This window comes from Caenorhabditis briggsae (assembly GCF_000004555.2).
Source record: "Caenorhabditis briggsae complete genome, chrV, whole genome shotgun sequence".
In the NCBI taxonomy this organism is placed as follows: Eukaryota; Metazoa; Nematoda; class Chromadorea; order Rhabditida; family Rhabditidae; genus Caenorhabditis; species Caenorhabditis briggsae.
Window position 1 is genome coordinate 10,785,818 of NC_013488.2, and position 15,281 is coordinate 10,801,098.

The window sequence follows — 15,281 nt, forward strand, 5'->3', positions numbered from 1 at the left end:
GATCTAATATTAGAAGTTAATTTCCGAATTCTAAAAAATTAATTTTTCGGATTATATAAAATTTTTTATTCATCCAAGTTCTGTGTTCCAAATTCCGCTTCTTAAAAAAGTCATTCCGGACATCTCTGATTGTCCCCCAATGGCTATTCCGTAATTTAATGCTGATTTAATTTCTTGTTGACAAAATTTTTGTTATTGTAATCAAGTTTTTGAAGTTATAGAGTTCTGAGAAAATGATTCTCAGAAGTAAACAAGATTTTTTAAAATCTGAACATTTCATTCTAAAAAATTCTTGTTCATGTGTGAAACATTTTGATGGTTGGATGGTTCATGGGCTCTAATTTTTAGTTTCATTTCATTTACTTTGAAATTAGTTAATTCTAGCATGCTATTTTTTTTTGTCATTCCTTCTAACCGAGATCAAATTTGATATCAAGATAATACTGACTGTTATATAAAGGAATCATATAACAGTTAAGATATATCTTGAGAGTCTTATCAGTCACTAATTATAGTTTTCGATTATTTATCGGTATTCTAGAAAGCTATCATTATGCAGAATACCACCTCTTCGTTTTGAAAATTTACCAAAACACGAATTTTTCGTCACATGACACCTCCTATAAAAAAATGATTTTCTGAGTTTGACCCCATTCCTTTGAGTCCAATGTCTTTTGGGAATCTAGACGAAATTTAATGATTTCACGTCTGAACAGTTTTCTCTGAGAGAAACTTGAAGTTTGATTCTGTGAACTTCTCTGATTACTGATCACAAGAAGAACATACTTCCGACCAATTCTGAATTGTGATCTTTTTAAGAAAGCTTCTCTTTTTTCGCCAGTCTGATCATTTCCTGTCGGTATTTTCGTGAAAAATATCTATTCGGTTTTTCTTTTGGCTGCTCTACAAGCATCTCTAGCTAATTTCAGCGTTCATTTGACACAGAAACAATATGCTCGAACTGTTGAAAGATATTGCGCAGTGTGTTGCTTTGTGTATTTCAATTGCTTTGAACTCCATTCTCACTTATTTGATCATGACAAAATCGAACAGCAAGATGGGCTCGTACAAGTATATTATGATGTACATGTCTCTGTCAGCACTCTGTTACTCTGTATTGGGATTGATAGTGAGGCCGGTAAGTTGAATAATTTTTTGAATTGTTGTGAATGAGTTCGAACGTCTATTTGAGAAAATTACTACTGTATAGTGAGACACACGGATAATGAGAATTCACATATAATTAGTACTTATTGCTAGCGTATAGTAGAAGTGTACCGGAAGTTAAATTTTTCTTCGAACCTGATGTTTTGAAATAGGTTACTGTAGTTGATATCTCTGAGTATTTTTCAGGATCTCTTATCCTACAGCTCATGCTTTTCTGTGTACGTGAAAAACTCCACTGCAATTTTCAAGCCGGTAGTCATGATTTATCTGATGTGTAAGCAGCTCAATTCTGAAAATAAACGAACTCCATTGAACCATTTCAGCATTCATCTGTGCCTTCTACTTTTTCTTCGCATCACTGATTGCAGTGCATTTTGTGTACCGTTACAATGCCCTTAAATATGGACCTAACTGGACATATTTCAAAGGGAAATTTCTGTTCTGCTGGTTCCTAATCTCTCCCATTCTTTACGTCAATTGGACACTGAACTGTTTACTAGTATTCCAGCCGAACGAGAATAATACCGAGTTTCTAAGGTGATTCCAATTTTTAGCATGTATACAGAAAACTGATTCTATTTTTAGAAAACGCATGAAGAATGATTTTGGAGTGAATGTAGATGATATCACCTATATTATTGCTGAGTTCTATCCCATGGATAGAAATGGAATACGGACTCCGTCTTTTTGGACCTTTTTTTCAGGCATCAATTTTCTTGTGATGACAGTAAGCTTTTTATTTTGAATCATTTTCCAAAAAAACGTTTTCAGGTGGCATCCCTCATTGTTATATTAGTATTCGGGTTCAAATGTTATTACGAAATGACACGTGTTGTGATGCCTGGTCGAAACTACTCAATCACTCAAAAGCTACTTCAAACTCAACTATTCCGAGCTCTCGTCTTCCAAACTCTCATTCCTTCAGTTATAATGTACCTTCCCCTCTTTGTTCTTTTCATATTTCCCATGTTCAACATTGATTTGGGGTTTGCTCATTATGTCTCTATTTCTATATCGCTTTATCCAGCTCTTGACGCTCTTCCTAATCTACTTTTCATTAGAGATTATCGAGATGGTCTATCCAATTTCTTGAAGAAACCTCACGAGACTACTCTCAAAAGTTTTGAACCATATTCTATTCGGAGAGGTAGTAGATTGACTAGTGCTACAAGAAGTACAGTTCATTTGAGCTAGTCGCCAAATGAATATTTTCAATGTATGACTTCGTTACAAGCATTACAAATTTACATTATCGTTTGAATGATTTATTGTCAGATCGTTCGTACAAATTCATGAGAATATGGTTTACTGATTGTTCTGGGATGGTCCAAATCCAGCTTCTCTCTTTCCATAATATCCAGCATAAGCAGATCCGAGACCATATCCTCCATAAGCTCCATATGCTCCGTATGCTCCATAGGCATTTCCATAACCTCCGTAGTAAGATGGATAATAAGAAGAGGCATATCCGTAGTATTGAGCAGAAGCTTCTTGGACAACTGAGCACATGATGACGGCGAGGACGCAGAGAAGGCTGAAAATGAGTTTGATTATAACTTGAAATTTATAAATAAGGATACTTACAATTTGGAATTCATTTTCGTTGTGGTGTGGATTGGAATGTGTTGCTATTACTAATTTTTGCAGCTCTTTTATACTACCATCTTCTATTTGCTCGACACCTTTCTCTTTTACACAAAGTGTCAATATTCTCAGTACTGGTTCCTTTTTTAAGTTAATAATTGTACACTTGTGACACATTGAGCTATGAACTTTTTCAGAATTTTTTTTTGAGACCCGCCTCTTTACTATTTCAGTTCTCCCATTATTAAAAAATTTACTGATTATGAGAAGTTGTTCAAAATGTCCTCTCCGAGCTTTCAAATGATGATTTCTGTTTTCACGTGGGCGATGGAACATCTTCTCGGTCTTCTCGAACTTTGGACAAAACTTCGAAACTCTTTGAAATATTCTCATGATGTCTCCTGGAGTTTTCTGATGAACTTTCTGGAACTTTATGAGTTGGAAATCTATGAGAACTTCATGACACTTCCTGGGCCACAGACCATTTTGGAGAAATTACGCACACCAATTATTGGGACGGAATCGCTGATGAATTTCACCACCAGGCCTCGAATACTGAACCGTTTCTGAATTTGATTGTGATGTGGTATTTAGTTTTTCGTTTCGAAAAATGCGGATTGCAGTCCACTTATTTGTTTGTAGTGAAAAAGAAAGAAGGATTTCATTCAACTGGTAAATTAATAAAATGTGAGGAAAAGTTTCTAAATGCTGGTTCCAAAGTATCCAAACAAATGGGAAGTTGAGTTTCAGTTTATAGAAATCCATTCCGTATCCCCTGTAAATTAATACTCAAAAGATCGAAGACTGTGGTTCTGAGTATATTTTAACGAAATTTTTTCCTTTCAAAACCTCTGAAAAGGATAGGAAATTCAGTAGTTGTTTAATAATAATGCAACTTCATTATGCATTGTCTGCCAACGTAAACAATGTTCCTTAGACTACTTTTATCAGGAATCATATTGTTTCAATGCAATATCTGTTAAGTTTGAAACTATTAACAAAAAAAGTGTTCATAAGAGAAACAAGGTTACAGTAATACATTTCCTCCCCATAAGGAATCAATTATATACTGCAGAGATGATCAGAACAAAATTTTGAGAAAGCAGAGGAAGGAAAAATGAATAAGGAGTTCCGCACATCTCTGATATGTTGTAAACTTGTTTTCCGGAACACAATGGTATAGTATATCGTTTCAAAACAAAGAAAGAAAATTGATGGAAGAAAATGTTTTTATTGTCAGATCGTTCGTACAGATTTTAATTTCAGAAGTTTACTGATTGCTCTGGGATGGTCCAAATCCAGCTTCTCTCTTTCCATAGTATCCAGCATAAGCAGATCCGAGACCATATCCTCCATAAGCTCCATATGCTCCGTATGCTCCATAGGCATTTCCATAACCTCCGTAGTAAGATGGATAATAAGAAGAGGCATATCCGTAGTATTGAGCAGAAGCTTCTTGGACAACTGTGCACATGATGACGGCGAGGACACAGATAAGGCTGGAAATGAGCATTTGATTACAAAATTAAACTGAGAAAAAGAAACCTACAATTTGGAGTTCATTTTTAGTAGAATAGTTGAGAACAACTGTTGCCATCCACTGAGATTCGTTCATTTTTATATCAACTGCAAACTGTTTGCTAACTGCTCTTTGCGCTAAAAATGCAACTGTCACATGAGTTTTTTTGTAATTCTGTTATTTGACTCCATTCAATATCCTCAATTCACGCCGCTTTCAAGTTACCGCATGGGTAAACAATCATGAGAAACCATCCAGGAATAGTTTGAAATACTAGGAAATTGAAACTAAATACAATGAATATGACACCAGAGTCAACATTTATTCAATATAAACAGTTATATACAGATAAAAAGTACTATACACACAATTATCTTGCTGAGAGCAAATTTTGAAAAGAGCGATTCAATTGATCACAGTACATTACATCATCGTATGACGGTAGAGGAGAAGCACGGGCGGATTCTAGTTCATGGTAATCTGGAGGTAGTTCTTCTGACGTTAACAATATTCGAGGAACATTGACGTTGGTGTAGTCTGTATTTGTATTGTATAGAGTATTTCATTTTTTTTAAATGAAGTAAACCTGAATTGTTGAGATGCATACTGGAAAAGAAAACAAAACTTACATGGAAGTTCAATGTCTATATCTGTTTCAATATCTCCCTTTTCACATTCACCAGCTGTTCTCCGCTTATTCACTTCTTCTGGTTTCATTAAAATTGCGCACTGAGCCAACTGAATCCTCTCGTAATGATACTTGCAAATATAGAAAACGGAAATGAACAATAGAATTGAAATGGAGAGGAATATGAAGATAGTGCACAAGGCCAATGATTTGGTCAAGGCTATCATCAGATTGTCTGGTTTATACGGAGCCGTTTTGAAATTTTCCAGAGAGAATAATTGGAGAAAAATAGAAAGAGTCTCTGTTTTCAGTGAACTATTTGTATCTGACGGACAAGGCTTAAAATAAGAAGGATTAGGCAGCATTTAATGTTCATGTGAGAAGATCGGAATCTTCTAGATTAACCTAATGTTTTCCGATACGGATTACAGTAGGACGTCACAGAAGCTTTCAGGGTCAGCACGTATTCATCTAGAACATATCGGAGTTCGAAAGTGGTTACTGAAATCTTATGTGTCGTTGATTTCGTCATACTATTTTTTTAGAATTTCATTCAGAAAAGTGTATTGATATTTTCTTCCTGAATCTTTTTTGGATTTCCATACCACTCTTGTGACGCATTCAATTTTACTCGGTTATTTCTGGAAATGTCTCGAAGGAGGAGCAATTGGATGGAGGAGCTGTCGAGACGGCATTTGGGTAGTGAAACCCTGTCCGTCTCGGAAACCAGAAAGACAGTTAAACAAAGAAAGAAAAAAGACATTTCAACACTCAAACTTTATTAAAACGAACTTTTAGAAGGACACGATTTGGCGGTTTCGTCGGCAGCTTGCTCCTTCGCCATCTTATATCTTTTGAATGGACGAGACGGCGGCTTACTTGCAATATACAGAGAACTAATCTTATTCCTTCACATAAACTTCACATCGACCGTTCCACGTAGCAAATACGATTCGTTATAAGATTTAGGTAACATAAGGAGACGGTCACGTAACTTGGAAATCCATACAAACTGATTCCTTCAGATAGCTCGTAGAACAAAGCAAGAGATGTTGAATATTATTTTAGATATCCTCAGATAGGCTAGAGAGTTTCCATAGTTTGGAATTATTCTTACAACTTAAGATGTGCTTACAATTAAAGAATACAATAATACCAATAGCATAAAGTTGTGGAAGTAATGTACGATACATTACTTTCGCAACAGGAGCAGTTTGACAGTTACGGCAAAATCAACAGTAGGAAAAAAACTAGGGGTAAATAGTCATGAGTTTCTTATAAAAGAGTAGCACTTCATGTGGAAAACCAAGAACCTTCACACCCTTTCAAAATGAACTCCAAATTGTAAGTTTTCTTTTTTCTAAATTTATATTATAATCAAATTCATTTTCAGCCTTCTCTGTGTCCTCGCCGTCATCATATGCTCAGTTGTCCAAGAAGCTTCTGCTCAATACTACGGATATGCCTCTTCTTATTATCCATCTTACTACGGAGGTTATGGAAATGCCTATGGAGCATACGGAGCCTATGGAGCTTATGGAGGATATGGTCTTGGATCTGCTTATGCTGGATATTATGGAAAGAGAGAAGCTGGATTTGGACCCTCCCAGAACAATCAGTAAACCATATTATCATGAAATTGTACGAACGATCTGACAATAAAACTTTTGTTTCATCTGCATATTTTTTTTTCTTTTTTGTTTGAAACAATATATACCACTGTGTTCTGGAAAACCAGTGATTTACAGGGTGGCTGTTAATTACCCGCAAAAAAGTTTGGCGCCATGGTGCAGCCGTCCTCGTACGTTTCCTACAGTATTTTTTCATGTTGTGAATAACAAATTTTCATGTTGTGAATAACATATTTTTTGCTATTGTGCAAAGTTTCAAGTCTATCTGTCTCCAATTCGAACCATTTTTCATTCTTCGCCTTTTTCTAACAAGGGAGGGCCGACAGTCCGTCATAGAGGATACGGTCTTGAATCTGCTTATGCAGGATATCATGGAAATAGAGAAGCTGGATTTAGACCATCCCAGAGCAACCAATAATTTTCTGATCTTGAAATCTGTACACACGATCTGACAATAAGAAATTTTCATGCTTGTTATTTTACATTCCACAATAAGAAAATTCGGAAAAAAATCAAAACACCAAAAGAACTTTTGAGAAGCAAACATCTGAATGATGTCAACATCTCTTCGCTTTCACGTTGACATACATTCATTTTGAAAATATGCAAAACTGTTAGAGTCTCTTTTCTTCCGGTCATAACATAAAGAGGACAATTCAGTATAAAGTATTCAGTATTCAGTATAAAAGGAGTTGGCAACAACAGGAGGAAACAGTTGAGGCATGCAGCTCTCCTTCCTTCATTTCGTTTGTTTTTGTGCCGTTTTGAGCACTTCGAATGCTCTGTTCGGTATCGGAAGAAAGCAGTCAGTGGCGGTGACTGGAAGACTCACTTGTAATGGAGTACCAGCAAAGGATGTTAAGATCAAGTTGTATGAAAAAGAGAAGAGTGAGTTGGTTTTTGTAACTGTAAAGTTTCTAATGATTCAATGTTTTCAGTTAAAGATGTGAAGATGGATGAAACAACCACAGATGTTAATGGATACTTCAAAGTATCCGGATACAAAACTGAGATTACCAATATCGATCCACAAATCAATATCTACCACCGCTGCAATTACAAGAAGTTGTGTTACAAGAAGGTTCCAATCAAAATCCCAGACAACTTTATCACCAGTGGAATCGTCCCAAAGAAAACGTTTGATATTGGAGAAATCAATCTTGCCAATCGGTTCAAAGGAACAACTATTGATTGTATAAATTGAATGGTTTCTTCACAATTGCGTGCATAAATTTTTTCCCAAAAAACGACCATTTTCCGTTTTAATTGATAACACACAAAATCATTAGGCTACAAGAACTGCTCGTAGACTAATATTTGCCTTTCGGCCGGTGGGCAATGTACTTTATATCGTTTTTCTTTTCTCCGAATTTTTTAACATAAAAGTATTTCACTAGTCCATCACCATTATTAAAGAATCCTTTCCCATTTTGGGGAAATTTTAAAACAAATTCGTTTTTTTTGCCTTGACATGGTTCGATCTTTCCGTTTTATCAGTTGGGAAAAGACATTCATACGGGTGTCATTGATTTTATCGCTTTCGATCTTGGCATACTTTTTCCGTCCTCACTTCTTTAGTCATTTTGGAAACTCACGTATATAAATGACCCACTTTCTGGCAGAAACGGTTTGTTACAAATCACGGTTATGACTTGATAACATTTTAGTACTTTTAGCACTTTTCCAATTTTACTCGGCATATTTTTAGTCTTTTTTTTAAATATCACACACACTTTTCAGGCGAAAATGTTTCTAGAAAACTTATGGGAATGTGTAATTGAGCATCCGATAGCTGTGATAGTTACCGTAGCTATCCTATACCTCACTCATATCACTCTGAAACCCTTGAATCGTATCAGAAGGCTTGGAGATGTTGGACTTTTTTTTGGAAAACCTGAGGTGTGAAATTTCATTTTTAAAGTCAAAACTGAGAATTTCAGTTGACAGGATTTTATCGCGAAAGACAATTGGAAAGATTAAAATTATTGAGACGGACTGGAGATTTACCACCAGTATTTCCAAATGGATGGTATTGTGTTTGTGAATCAGAGAAGTTACAGAAAAATCAAATTATGGAAATCACAATTCTAGGTTAGTTCGTTCTAGGTTAGAACCAACCAATTTTTATTTATCATTCTTTAGGCCAGTTTCTTTCACTGATAAGATCAGAGTCCGGAACCGTGTATATCACAGACTCCTATTGCCCTCATATCGGAGCGAACTTTAATATTGGAGGACGAGTGAGATACATCATTTAGCACATAGTATACCGTTTATGTTTCAGGTAGTTCGAGACAACTGCATTCAGTGTCCGTTTCATGGATGGATTTTCAGTGCAGAAACTGGAAAATGTGTGGAAGTTCCATATGACGAAGGAAGAATACCTGAACAGGCAAAAGTGACAACATGGCCATGCATCGAAAGAAACAACAATATATACTTGTGGTACCATTGTGATGGTGTCGAACCGGAATGGCAAATACCAGAAATTACGGAAATAACCGAAGGATTGTGGAAACTCGGAGGAAGGACGGAACATGAATTAATGTGTCATATTCAAGAAGTTCCGGAAAACGGAGCAGACATTGCTCATTTGAATTACCTTCATAAGTCAGCACCTGAAATAACAAATGGATCAGATATTATAAAAACCGATCTATCAGATCCGCAGCCAGCAGTTCAACACGTTTGGGACGGGAAATGGGAAGTGAAATCAGAGGAAGATAAACATTGTGGAGTGATGCATTTAAATCAATTCATGACAATTTGGGGATACAAAGTGCCGTTGACAAGTAGCAAATTGGTTGCGGAACAGGTGGGAGTTTTAATTTTAAATTTTATATTCTTATGAAAATTTTAAAGCATGGTCCTGGAATCGTTCACATGCTATTCGACTTTGGAATCTGGGGAAAGGGAGTTGTATTTCAAACGGTGACTCCAGAAGAACCGCTGCTACAAAGAGTCAGATTCAGAATATTCTCGAATATTCCTTGGTTTTTTGTCAAGTTTTTTATGACTGTTGAAGCCATGCAGTTCGAGAGAGATGTCTTTATTTGGTCAAATAAGAAATATATCAAGTCTCCGCTTCTGGTCAAAAACGATGGTCCAATTCAGAAGCACAGAAGGTACAGAAGAGCACATGAAAATTCATACACAAGAACAATCTAAAATTTTCAGATGGTTTTCTCAATTCTATACGGAAAACAGTCCTCGAATGATGAAAGACGGAAGTTTGTCCAATCAAGCAAAATCGACTTTCGACTGGTAGTTTTGAAGGATTATTAAAATCTTGATTCATCTTCGATTGCTGAAGATTCCTCATCCGGTTCAACTGTCGCATTCCACAAATACCACTTTTCTACTATTATCGCAGAAAGAAGATAAAATAAATGTATAAAGAAAACAGCAACCAGAACATACATGTCAAAATAATACCGATCAGTTACCTCATATCCAATCAAAAGAGCACTGGAATGAGTATAAATCATATAAAATTCAACAACAAAAATAGCAGAAATCAGTTGAATCAGACAACAGGAATCTAGAATGTCTAGCCGTTTTCGATATTTCTTCACTTTGAAAACTTCGTAAACCAGAAGAAATGCACTAATGCAAATTGATAAAAGGTTTAGAGCATTGATTGACTGAAATTTAGGATAACAAGAATTTTAAGCGAACCAAGCACTCACGAAAGGATCGCCATCCGTTTTCCTATAGTGGAACGTCATCGGGTCCCATACATTACAAGGATGTGTCCATATTATATAAATTGTCGATACTATCACTATAGTAGTTCTAGTTTTGAGCTGGAAATTATGCGCCAAGATGAGTTGAGGTACATCGAAAAACATCAAAATCGAGTTCACAAGAATGATGACTGTGAAAGTTCCTAATATATTGGAATACAAGTAAACCAACGTTAGCACAATTGATAGAAATTGAAATGCATGAGAAACTGCTGGAATTCTCTCGGATATTTCCACAGAAAACAAAACAATTCCACAAAACGAGTAGAGATAGATTAGGTGAAGTTTGAGAAAAAAATTGAACAGAATAGTACATTTTATTAGGATTTTCTGAAATGTGATTTTGGAAAAACATCTTATTAAAAATAAAATCGAGACTTACTTTCTTTGCAAAATGAAGATATAAATAGAGTCCTGTTAAAATTACAGCGGCGAACAAATGAGAGAAAAATAAGTAATCAAACGATTCAGATCCTCGTGATTCTTCTGAACCAAAAGTGAACATTTTGTGAAGATAAAAAATATCAGAAAACAATTCTGAAGACGGCCAGGTGAAATTCTGAAAATAAAGAACTTTCGAAAGAGAAGCATGTTGCTTCTTAAGTCAGCCAAGACTCCAACAAATTGTGTGTCATTCGTTTCGAATCAAAGCACACGCCTGCTCGTTCAATGCAACAAATTTTCAGGATCAACGAAAAAAATTGATGGATGAAAATGTTTTTATTTGTCACATCGTTCGTACAAATTTCATTTTTCGAAAATTACTAATTGTTCTGGGATGGTCCAAATCCAGCTTCTCTTTTTCCATAGTATCCAGCATAAGCAGATCCAAGACCATATCCTCCATAAGCTCCATAGGCTCCGTATGCTCCATAGGCATTTCCATAACCTCCGTAGTAAGATGGATAATAGGAAGAGGCATATCCGTAGTATTGAGCAGAAGCTTCTTGGACAACTGAGCACAAGATGACGGAGAGGACACAGAGAAGGCTGGAAATGGATTTGATTAAAATTTTAACCTTCGTTAGAAAAAGGCAACTTACAATTTGGAGTTCATATTAGTGTTCTGTTGGAGAAGGATTCAAGAGTTCTTGGATGTTTCGAATGAAAAATGCACTTTTATATTGGGTTTTTAGTCGAGTTAATGTTTGTTCAACTTTTTTTGATTCCGCCAATTTTTTCACCTAATTTTTTATAGTTCGCAAACCTGTCAAAAGTTCATCAATGATCAGTAAAGTGCAAAATGAAAAGTTTCAAAATTTTGGAAAAACCATGGCAAACTTATTTTGGGATACGTAGAGTCGTCCAACCATACAAACGGATTTTTTTTTCAAAAAATGTTGGTTGGTCTGAATAACCAGTCCAAAGTTCGAATATTTTTGGCACTGTAGTTTGTTCGGAAAACGCAATGAGCAAATAAATAAAAGGGTATAAAAGAGAGTCAGAAGTCGGTAGTTGCAACAAACTATATTTGTCATCCACACAAAAATGAACTCCAAATTGTAAGTTTTCTTTTTTCTAAACTCATATGATAATCAAACTCATTTCCAGCTTCTCTGTATCCTTGCCATCATCATGTGCTCAGTTGTCCAAGAAGCTTCTGCTCAATACTACGGATATGCCTCTTCCTATTATCCATCTTACTACGGAGGTTATGGAAATGCCTATGGAGCATACGGAGCCTATGGAGCTTATGGAGGATACGGTCTTGGATCTGCTTATGCTGGATATTATGGAAAGAGAGAAGCTGGATTTGGACCATCCCAGAACAATCAGTAAACCACTTTCTCATGAATTTGTACGAACGATCTGACAATAAAACCATTCTCCTATCAAATGTCTTTTTCTCTGATTAAAAACTGTGTTTTTAAATTTTTGTGTTACGGAGAGCTGCAGTATTTATTTCAAAAAAATCTGGAGAACCTTTATTGGACCATCCTAAAGCTTATAAACTCACTTCCAGATCCAGATTTATTGAGCCTCTGATAATAAGAAGTGGATGTTAATTGCAGGGAAGTTTTTTTCAGCAGCATTACCTACGTAATAGATGATCGCACCCTCCAAACAAATATTCCACCATAAACTTCAGAAATTTTCAAAAAAAAACTCCACTCTTCAAAACTCCGATCTAGGGGTGAATAATGCTTGAATATGAGAGTGACGTAGTGACTGAAAACTCTAGCATGAGCTACTATTTAGAATTACAGGATATTCAGTATTTCATTGATATCGAGAACTGTGTCATTATCTTTTATATTGTTTTTTCTATCATACTATCAATAGTTTTAAAATGGAAGGTATGGATTTCAACATTCTCAACACTGTTGTATTTTTATTTTCAGTGTAAAGTATTTGAATCCAGCAATCATTTTACTCTCATATTTTACTTCTGCACTGCGGTAGTCATTCTTGGGAGCTTGTTGTATACTGTCACCACATTTACCCTACTGTATTTCAAAAGTATCAGACACATCTTCTTGATTATGTTTCTTTTTATTCAAATGGCGTTGAAGTTTTGCGCTCCTTTCATCTCACCAGTTATCACCACAATGACATTTCTTTACTCTTTCTCTTTTGTTTTTCAGAGAACTGAAACTTTGAAAACAGCATTTCAATCGAAAACTGGGTAGATTAATACAACCCAATACACTATTTAAAATGTCAAATTCAGATCTCGAACCATTTGGATAATATCTTCAGTGTATGGGTTGTGGGTCCACCCTTTTAATAGCCACAGTGAGTATTCATCTTAATAAAGCATAACTATTCAAAATTTCAGATAAGAGTGTGCTATATTATGACACCAATCACTATTTGTATCAGCTGATTTCTATAAATCTATTTGATTGTTTTATAATACTTTGTACAACAATACTGGTTGGTATCAAACTTTTGAATGTTTACAAACACCCGAAACATCTTTCAAATTATGAAATTGCAAGTTTAATTCATGTTACTGTAATATTATTCTTTCAACACGTTGGTCTTCAGGAAACATTCTCAAAATGAGACTATTTTAATTTCAGATTTTATTTATATTCAACCTAGTTATGCTAAATAGCTCTAATGTGGAAAGATTGGAAAGTTTGAAAAACGTTCTTATGGAAAAACGCGGCACCTGGCAAATTTTTTGCATATTTGGCCCATTTTCTTATCCATATTCAATTCTGTCCAGTGCGATGTTTTCAGGGCCTAAAACGGATTTTCATACAATGAGATCTGTTACTTTTGATGCCAGAAGAATGAGAAGCAATTGAATTTTTATTAACACAAATGAGAAAAATCATTTGAAAGTTTTGGAGAACGAGATTAATTGAAGCTGCGAGGGTTGGGAAGTGATATTGAGATCGGAAGATCAGATGTGTTTGAAGAAAATATGTTTCCAAGCGAGATAATGAAGCGGAACCGCACTCTGTACGACAGATTCATAGAGCTTCAGGTTATCCAGAGAGAAGACGTGACCTTGCGGAGCAGATGATGGGTTGGCAGATTCAATAGAGCTATTGGTGTGGTTTGGGATGGCTGGGATGAAGCAAGCACTCGTCAGCAGGAAGCACTGAAAACTTGTTTTTTTTCTTTTGAGAGATTCCAAGATGTCATTTTGTTTTTTTCTTCAATGAACTGCTAGCTTCAAATTTTGTTTTTCTCTTTTAAGATTTAAAAATACTAATTACCAGTTTGATCATGACAAAGAGAAGAGTCATGTGGAATCTGTTGTCTCGAAACGCAATTCGAAATGTCATGCGGTAACCGTGGAGACCGATGAAGCACATTGAAAGAGCCACTACAAATGCGTCGACGAAATTAAAGGACTGAAATATATAGTTTTTCGTTTTTGGTATTTTTGAATATGAGTACTGTGGAGATGTGTCCATTCTCGTGGTGGATTCGGCGGATAGTGACAATGTCTGAAAATCATACTTTTGGATGAAATCAAAACCCTACAACATACCCCAGGGATTAAAAGAGTTGAACAGAAAACCATAAATCAGCATCGCCAACCATATCACGATGTCTCTGGAAAACAAAGAAATGTATTTAGTAGCTGTGGTACTTTCTCACGAGGGAGTATACACCTACTATACGATTTACAATAATATGATTTCGTATCAGCCCACTCTCCTCTACATACTCACCTGGGAACATGGATATGTGGGAACTTGAGGGTTTCCGGTAAGTCGTAAGAGAGAGTAATCGAGTAGATCAGAATTAGAGGAACCATCCAATCAGCCATTGAATTGTGATAAACAAGAGAGAGGATGGTTGGAATGTATACAAAGGTGTATGAAGATAGAGTTGTGAATATCAAGCTAAGGAATCCAACGATGATAAGATTGGTAATCGGGAGGAACAGTCCGAAGAAGTGGAGCCATATTAGTGATGGAACGCATGGGAAGGAATTGAGTTCTTCAGTCTGTAAGAATGTTTTCCTACTTATTACCATTTTTAAAAAACGGGTTCTGTTATAGTTTTTTTGGAGGATCAACGTGCTCGGATAATATATATATAGGATACGATAGCACTCGACGAGTACTACAAAAGAAGATAGTTTTGAAAATTGTATCTTGGCTATGAACGAAGTTACAAGCCATAAACTAGATGAAACCTGCCCGGGCCCTTCCTGTTTTTTTGGGGCCGTTCTATAACTTTTTTATAAACAAGATACAGTTTTGCAAATGTTTTTGTAGTACTCGTCGAGTTTTATCATATTTAATTTAGTTGGTCAATAAACATTGATCCTAATGGGGTTATTCAGGGAGTCGGCAAAAAAGGAAAAAAAACTCCGCGAAAACTCGGAGAGTGTTCCAATCTGGCTGAAACTTTGGGGAAAACTGGATAAAACTATAGGAAACATTTTGCCGAAGTTTGGGATCAAAATGTCAACTTTGAAAATTTGGCTGGAATTTCGATTTTCAAAGTTTTTATTTTGACCCCAAACTTTGGCAAAATGTTTCCTATAGTTTTATCCAGTTTTCCCCAAAGTTTCAGCCAGATTGGAACACTCT

At 35.7% G+C, this 15,281-nt stretch overlaps 12 protein-coding genes across 12 annotated transcripts in view; 7 read left to right on the forward strand and 5 right to left on the reverse strand.

The window, feature by feature from the left end:
• Window positions 1–952: 952 nt before the first annotated feature.
• Cbr-str-182 lies at window positions 953–2,361 on the forward strand (the record flags this gene model as incomplete). The annotated part of the gene is made up of 5 exons (XM_002637017.1): window positions 953–1,138; window positions 1,354–1,441; window positions 1,491–1,704; window positions 1,753–1,894; window positions 1,939–2,361. 5 exons carry the CDS (start codon window positions 953–955, stop codon window positions 2,359–2,361), a joined length of 1,053 nt encoding a protein of 350 aa, XP_002637063.1.
• A 111-nt stretch (window positions 2,362–2,472) lies between these two features.
• CBG09559 lies at window positions 2,473–2,765 on the reverse strand (the record flags this gene model as incomplete). The annotated part of the gene is made up of 2 exons (XM_002637016.1): window positions 2,473–2,701; window positions 2,752–2,765. The coding sequence occupies 2 exons, from the start codon at window positions 2,763–2,765 to the stop codon at window positions 2,473–2,475; spliced, it is 243 nt and encodes an 80-aa protein (XP_002637062.1).
• Window positions 2,766–3,165: 400 nt separating this feature from the next.
• On the forward strand, window positions 3,166–3,321 carry CBG27081 (the record flags this gene model as incomplete). The annotated part of the gene is made up of 1 exon (XM_045237640.1): window positions 3,166–3,321. One exon carries the CDS (start codon window positions 3,166–3,168, stop codon window positions 3,319–3,321), a length of 156 nt encoding a protein of 51 aa, XP_045098900.1.
• A 700-nt stretch (window positions 3,322–4,021) lies between these two features.
• Window positions 4,022–4,314, reverse strand: CBG09557 (the record flags this gene model as incomplete). The annotated part of the gene is made up of 2 exons (XM_002637015.1): window positions 4,022–4,250; window positions 4,301–4,314. 2 exons carry the CDS (start codon window positions 4,312–4,314, stop codon window positions 4,022–4,024), a joined length of 243 nt encoding a protein of 80 aa, XP_002637061.1.
• A 326-nt stretch (window positions 4,315–4,640) lies between these two features.
• CBG09556 lies at window positions 4,641–5,125 on the reverse strand (the record flags this gene model as incomplete). The annotated part of the gene is made up of 2 exons (XM_002637014.2): window positions 4,641–4,807; window positions 4,900–5,125. 2 exons carry the CDS (start codon window positions 5,123–5,125, stop codon window positions 4,641–4,643), a joined length of 393 nt encoding a protein of 130 aa, XP_002637060.2.
• A 1,103-nt stretch (window positions 5,126–6,228) lies between these two features.
• CBG09555 lies at window positions 6,229–6,520 on the forward strand (the record flags this gene model as incomplete). The annotated part of the gene is made up of 2 exons (XM_002637013.1): window positions 6,229–6,242; window positions 6,292–6,520. 2 exons carry the CDS (start codon window positions 6,229–6,231, stop codon window positions 6,518–6,520), a joined length of 243 nt encoding a protein of 80 aa, XP_002637059.1.
• A 731-nt stretch (window positions 6,521–7,251) lies between these two features.
• On the forward strand, window positions 7,252–7,733 carry Cbr-ttr-19 (the record flags this gene model as incomplete). Its single annotated transcript, XM_002637012.1, has 2 exons — window positions 7,252–7,417; window positions 7,468–7,733. The coding sequence occupies 2 exons, from the start codon at window positions 7,252–7,254 to the stop codon at window positions 7,731–7,733; spliced, it is 432 nt and encodes a 143-aa protein (XP_002637058.1).
• Window positions 7,734–8,275: 542 nt separating this feature from the next.
• Window positions 8,276–9,797, forward strand: Cbr-daf-36 (the record flags this gene model as incomplete). Its single annotated transcript, XM_045237641.1, has 6 exons — window positions 8,276–8,428; window positions 8,470–8,620; window positions 8,672–8,769; window positions 8,814–9,350; window positions 9,392–9,654; window positions 9,707–9,797. The coding sequence occupies 6 exons, from the start codon at window positions 8,276–8,278 to the stop codon at window positions 9,795–9,797; spliced, it is 1,293 nt and encodes a 430-aa protein (XP_045094015.1).
• A 1,242-nt stretch (window positions 9,798–11,039) lies between these two features.
• CBG09552 lies at window positions 11,040–11,332 on the reverse strand (the record flags this gene model as incomplete). Its single annotated transcript, XM_002637010.1, has 2 exons — window positions 11,040–11,265; window positions 11,319–11,332. 2 exons carry the CDS (start codon window positions 11,330–11,332, stop codon window positions 11,040–11,042), a joined length of 240 nt encoding a protein of 79 aa, XP_002637056.1.
• Window positions 11,333–11,850: 518 nt separating this feature from the next.
• Window positions 11,851–12,054, forward strand: CBG09551 (the record flags this gene model as incomplete). The annotated part of the gene is made up of 1 exon (XM_002637009.1): window positions 11,851–12,054. The coding sequence occupies one exon, from the start codon at window positions 11,851–11,853 to the stop codon at window positions 12,052–12,054; it is 204 nt and encodes a 67-aa protein (XP_002637055.1).
• Window positions 12,055–12,416: 362 nt separating this feature from the next.
• Window positions 12,417–15,281, forward strand: part of CBG09549 — a gene marked incomplete at both ends in the record, with an annotated part of 5,413 nt that continues 2,548 nt past the window's right edge. The window contains 5 exons of the mRNA XM_002637007.1: window positions 12,417–12,572; window positions 12,618–12,901; window positions 12,947–13,011; window positions 13,055–13,254; window positions 13,302–13,449. Of these exons, the coding sequence (XP_002637053.1) occupies window positions 12,417–12,572; window positions 12,618–12,901; window positions 12,947–13,011; window positions 13,055–13,254; window positions 13,302–13,449 (853 nt within the window). The remainder of the gene's footprint in view (window positions 12,573–12,617; window positions 12,902–12,946; window positions 13,012–13,054; window positions 13,255–13,301; window positions 13,450–15,281) is intronic.
• On the reverse strand, window positions 13,631–14,719 carry CBG09550 (the record flags this gene model as incomplete). The annotated part of the gene is made up of 5 exons (XM_002637008.2): window positions 13,631–13,831; window positions 13,950–14,087; window positions 14,134–14,183; window positions 14,228–14,292; window positions 14,412–14,719. 5 exons carry the CDS (start codon window positions 14,717–14,719, stop codon window positions 13,631–13,633), a joined length of 762 nt encoding a protein of 253 aa, XP_002637054.2.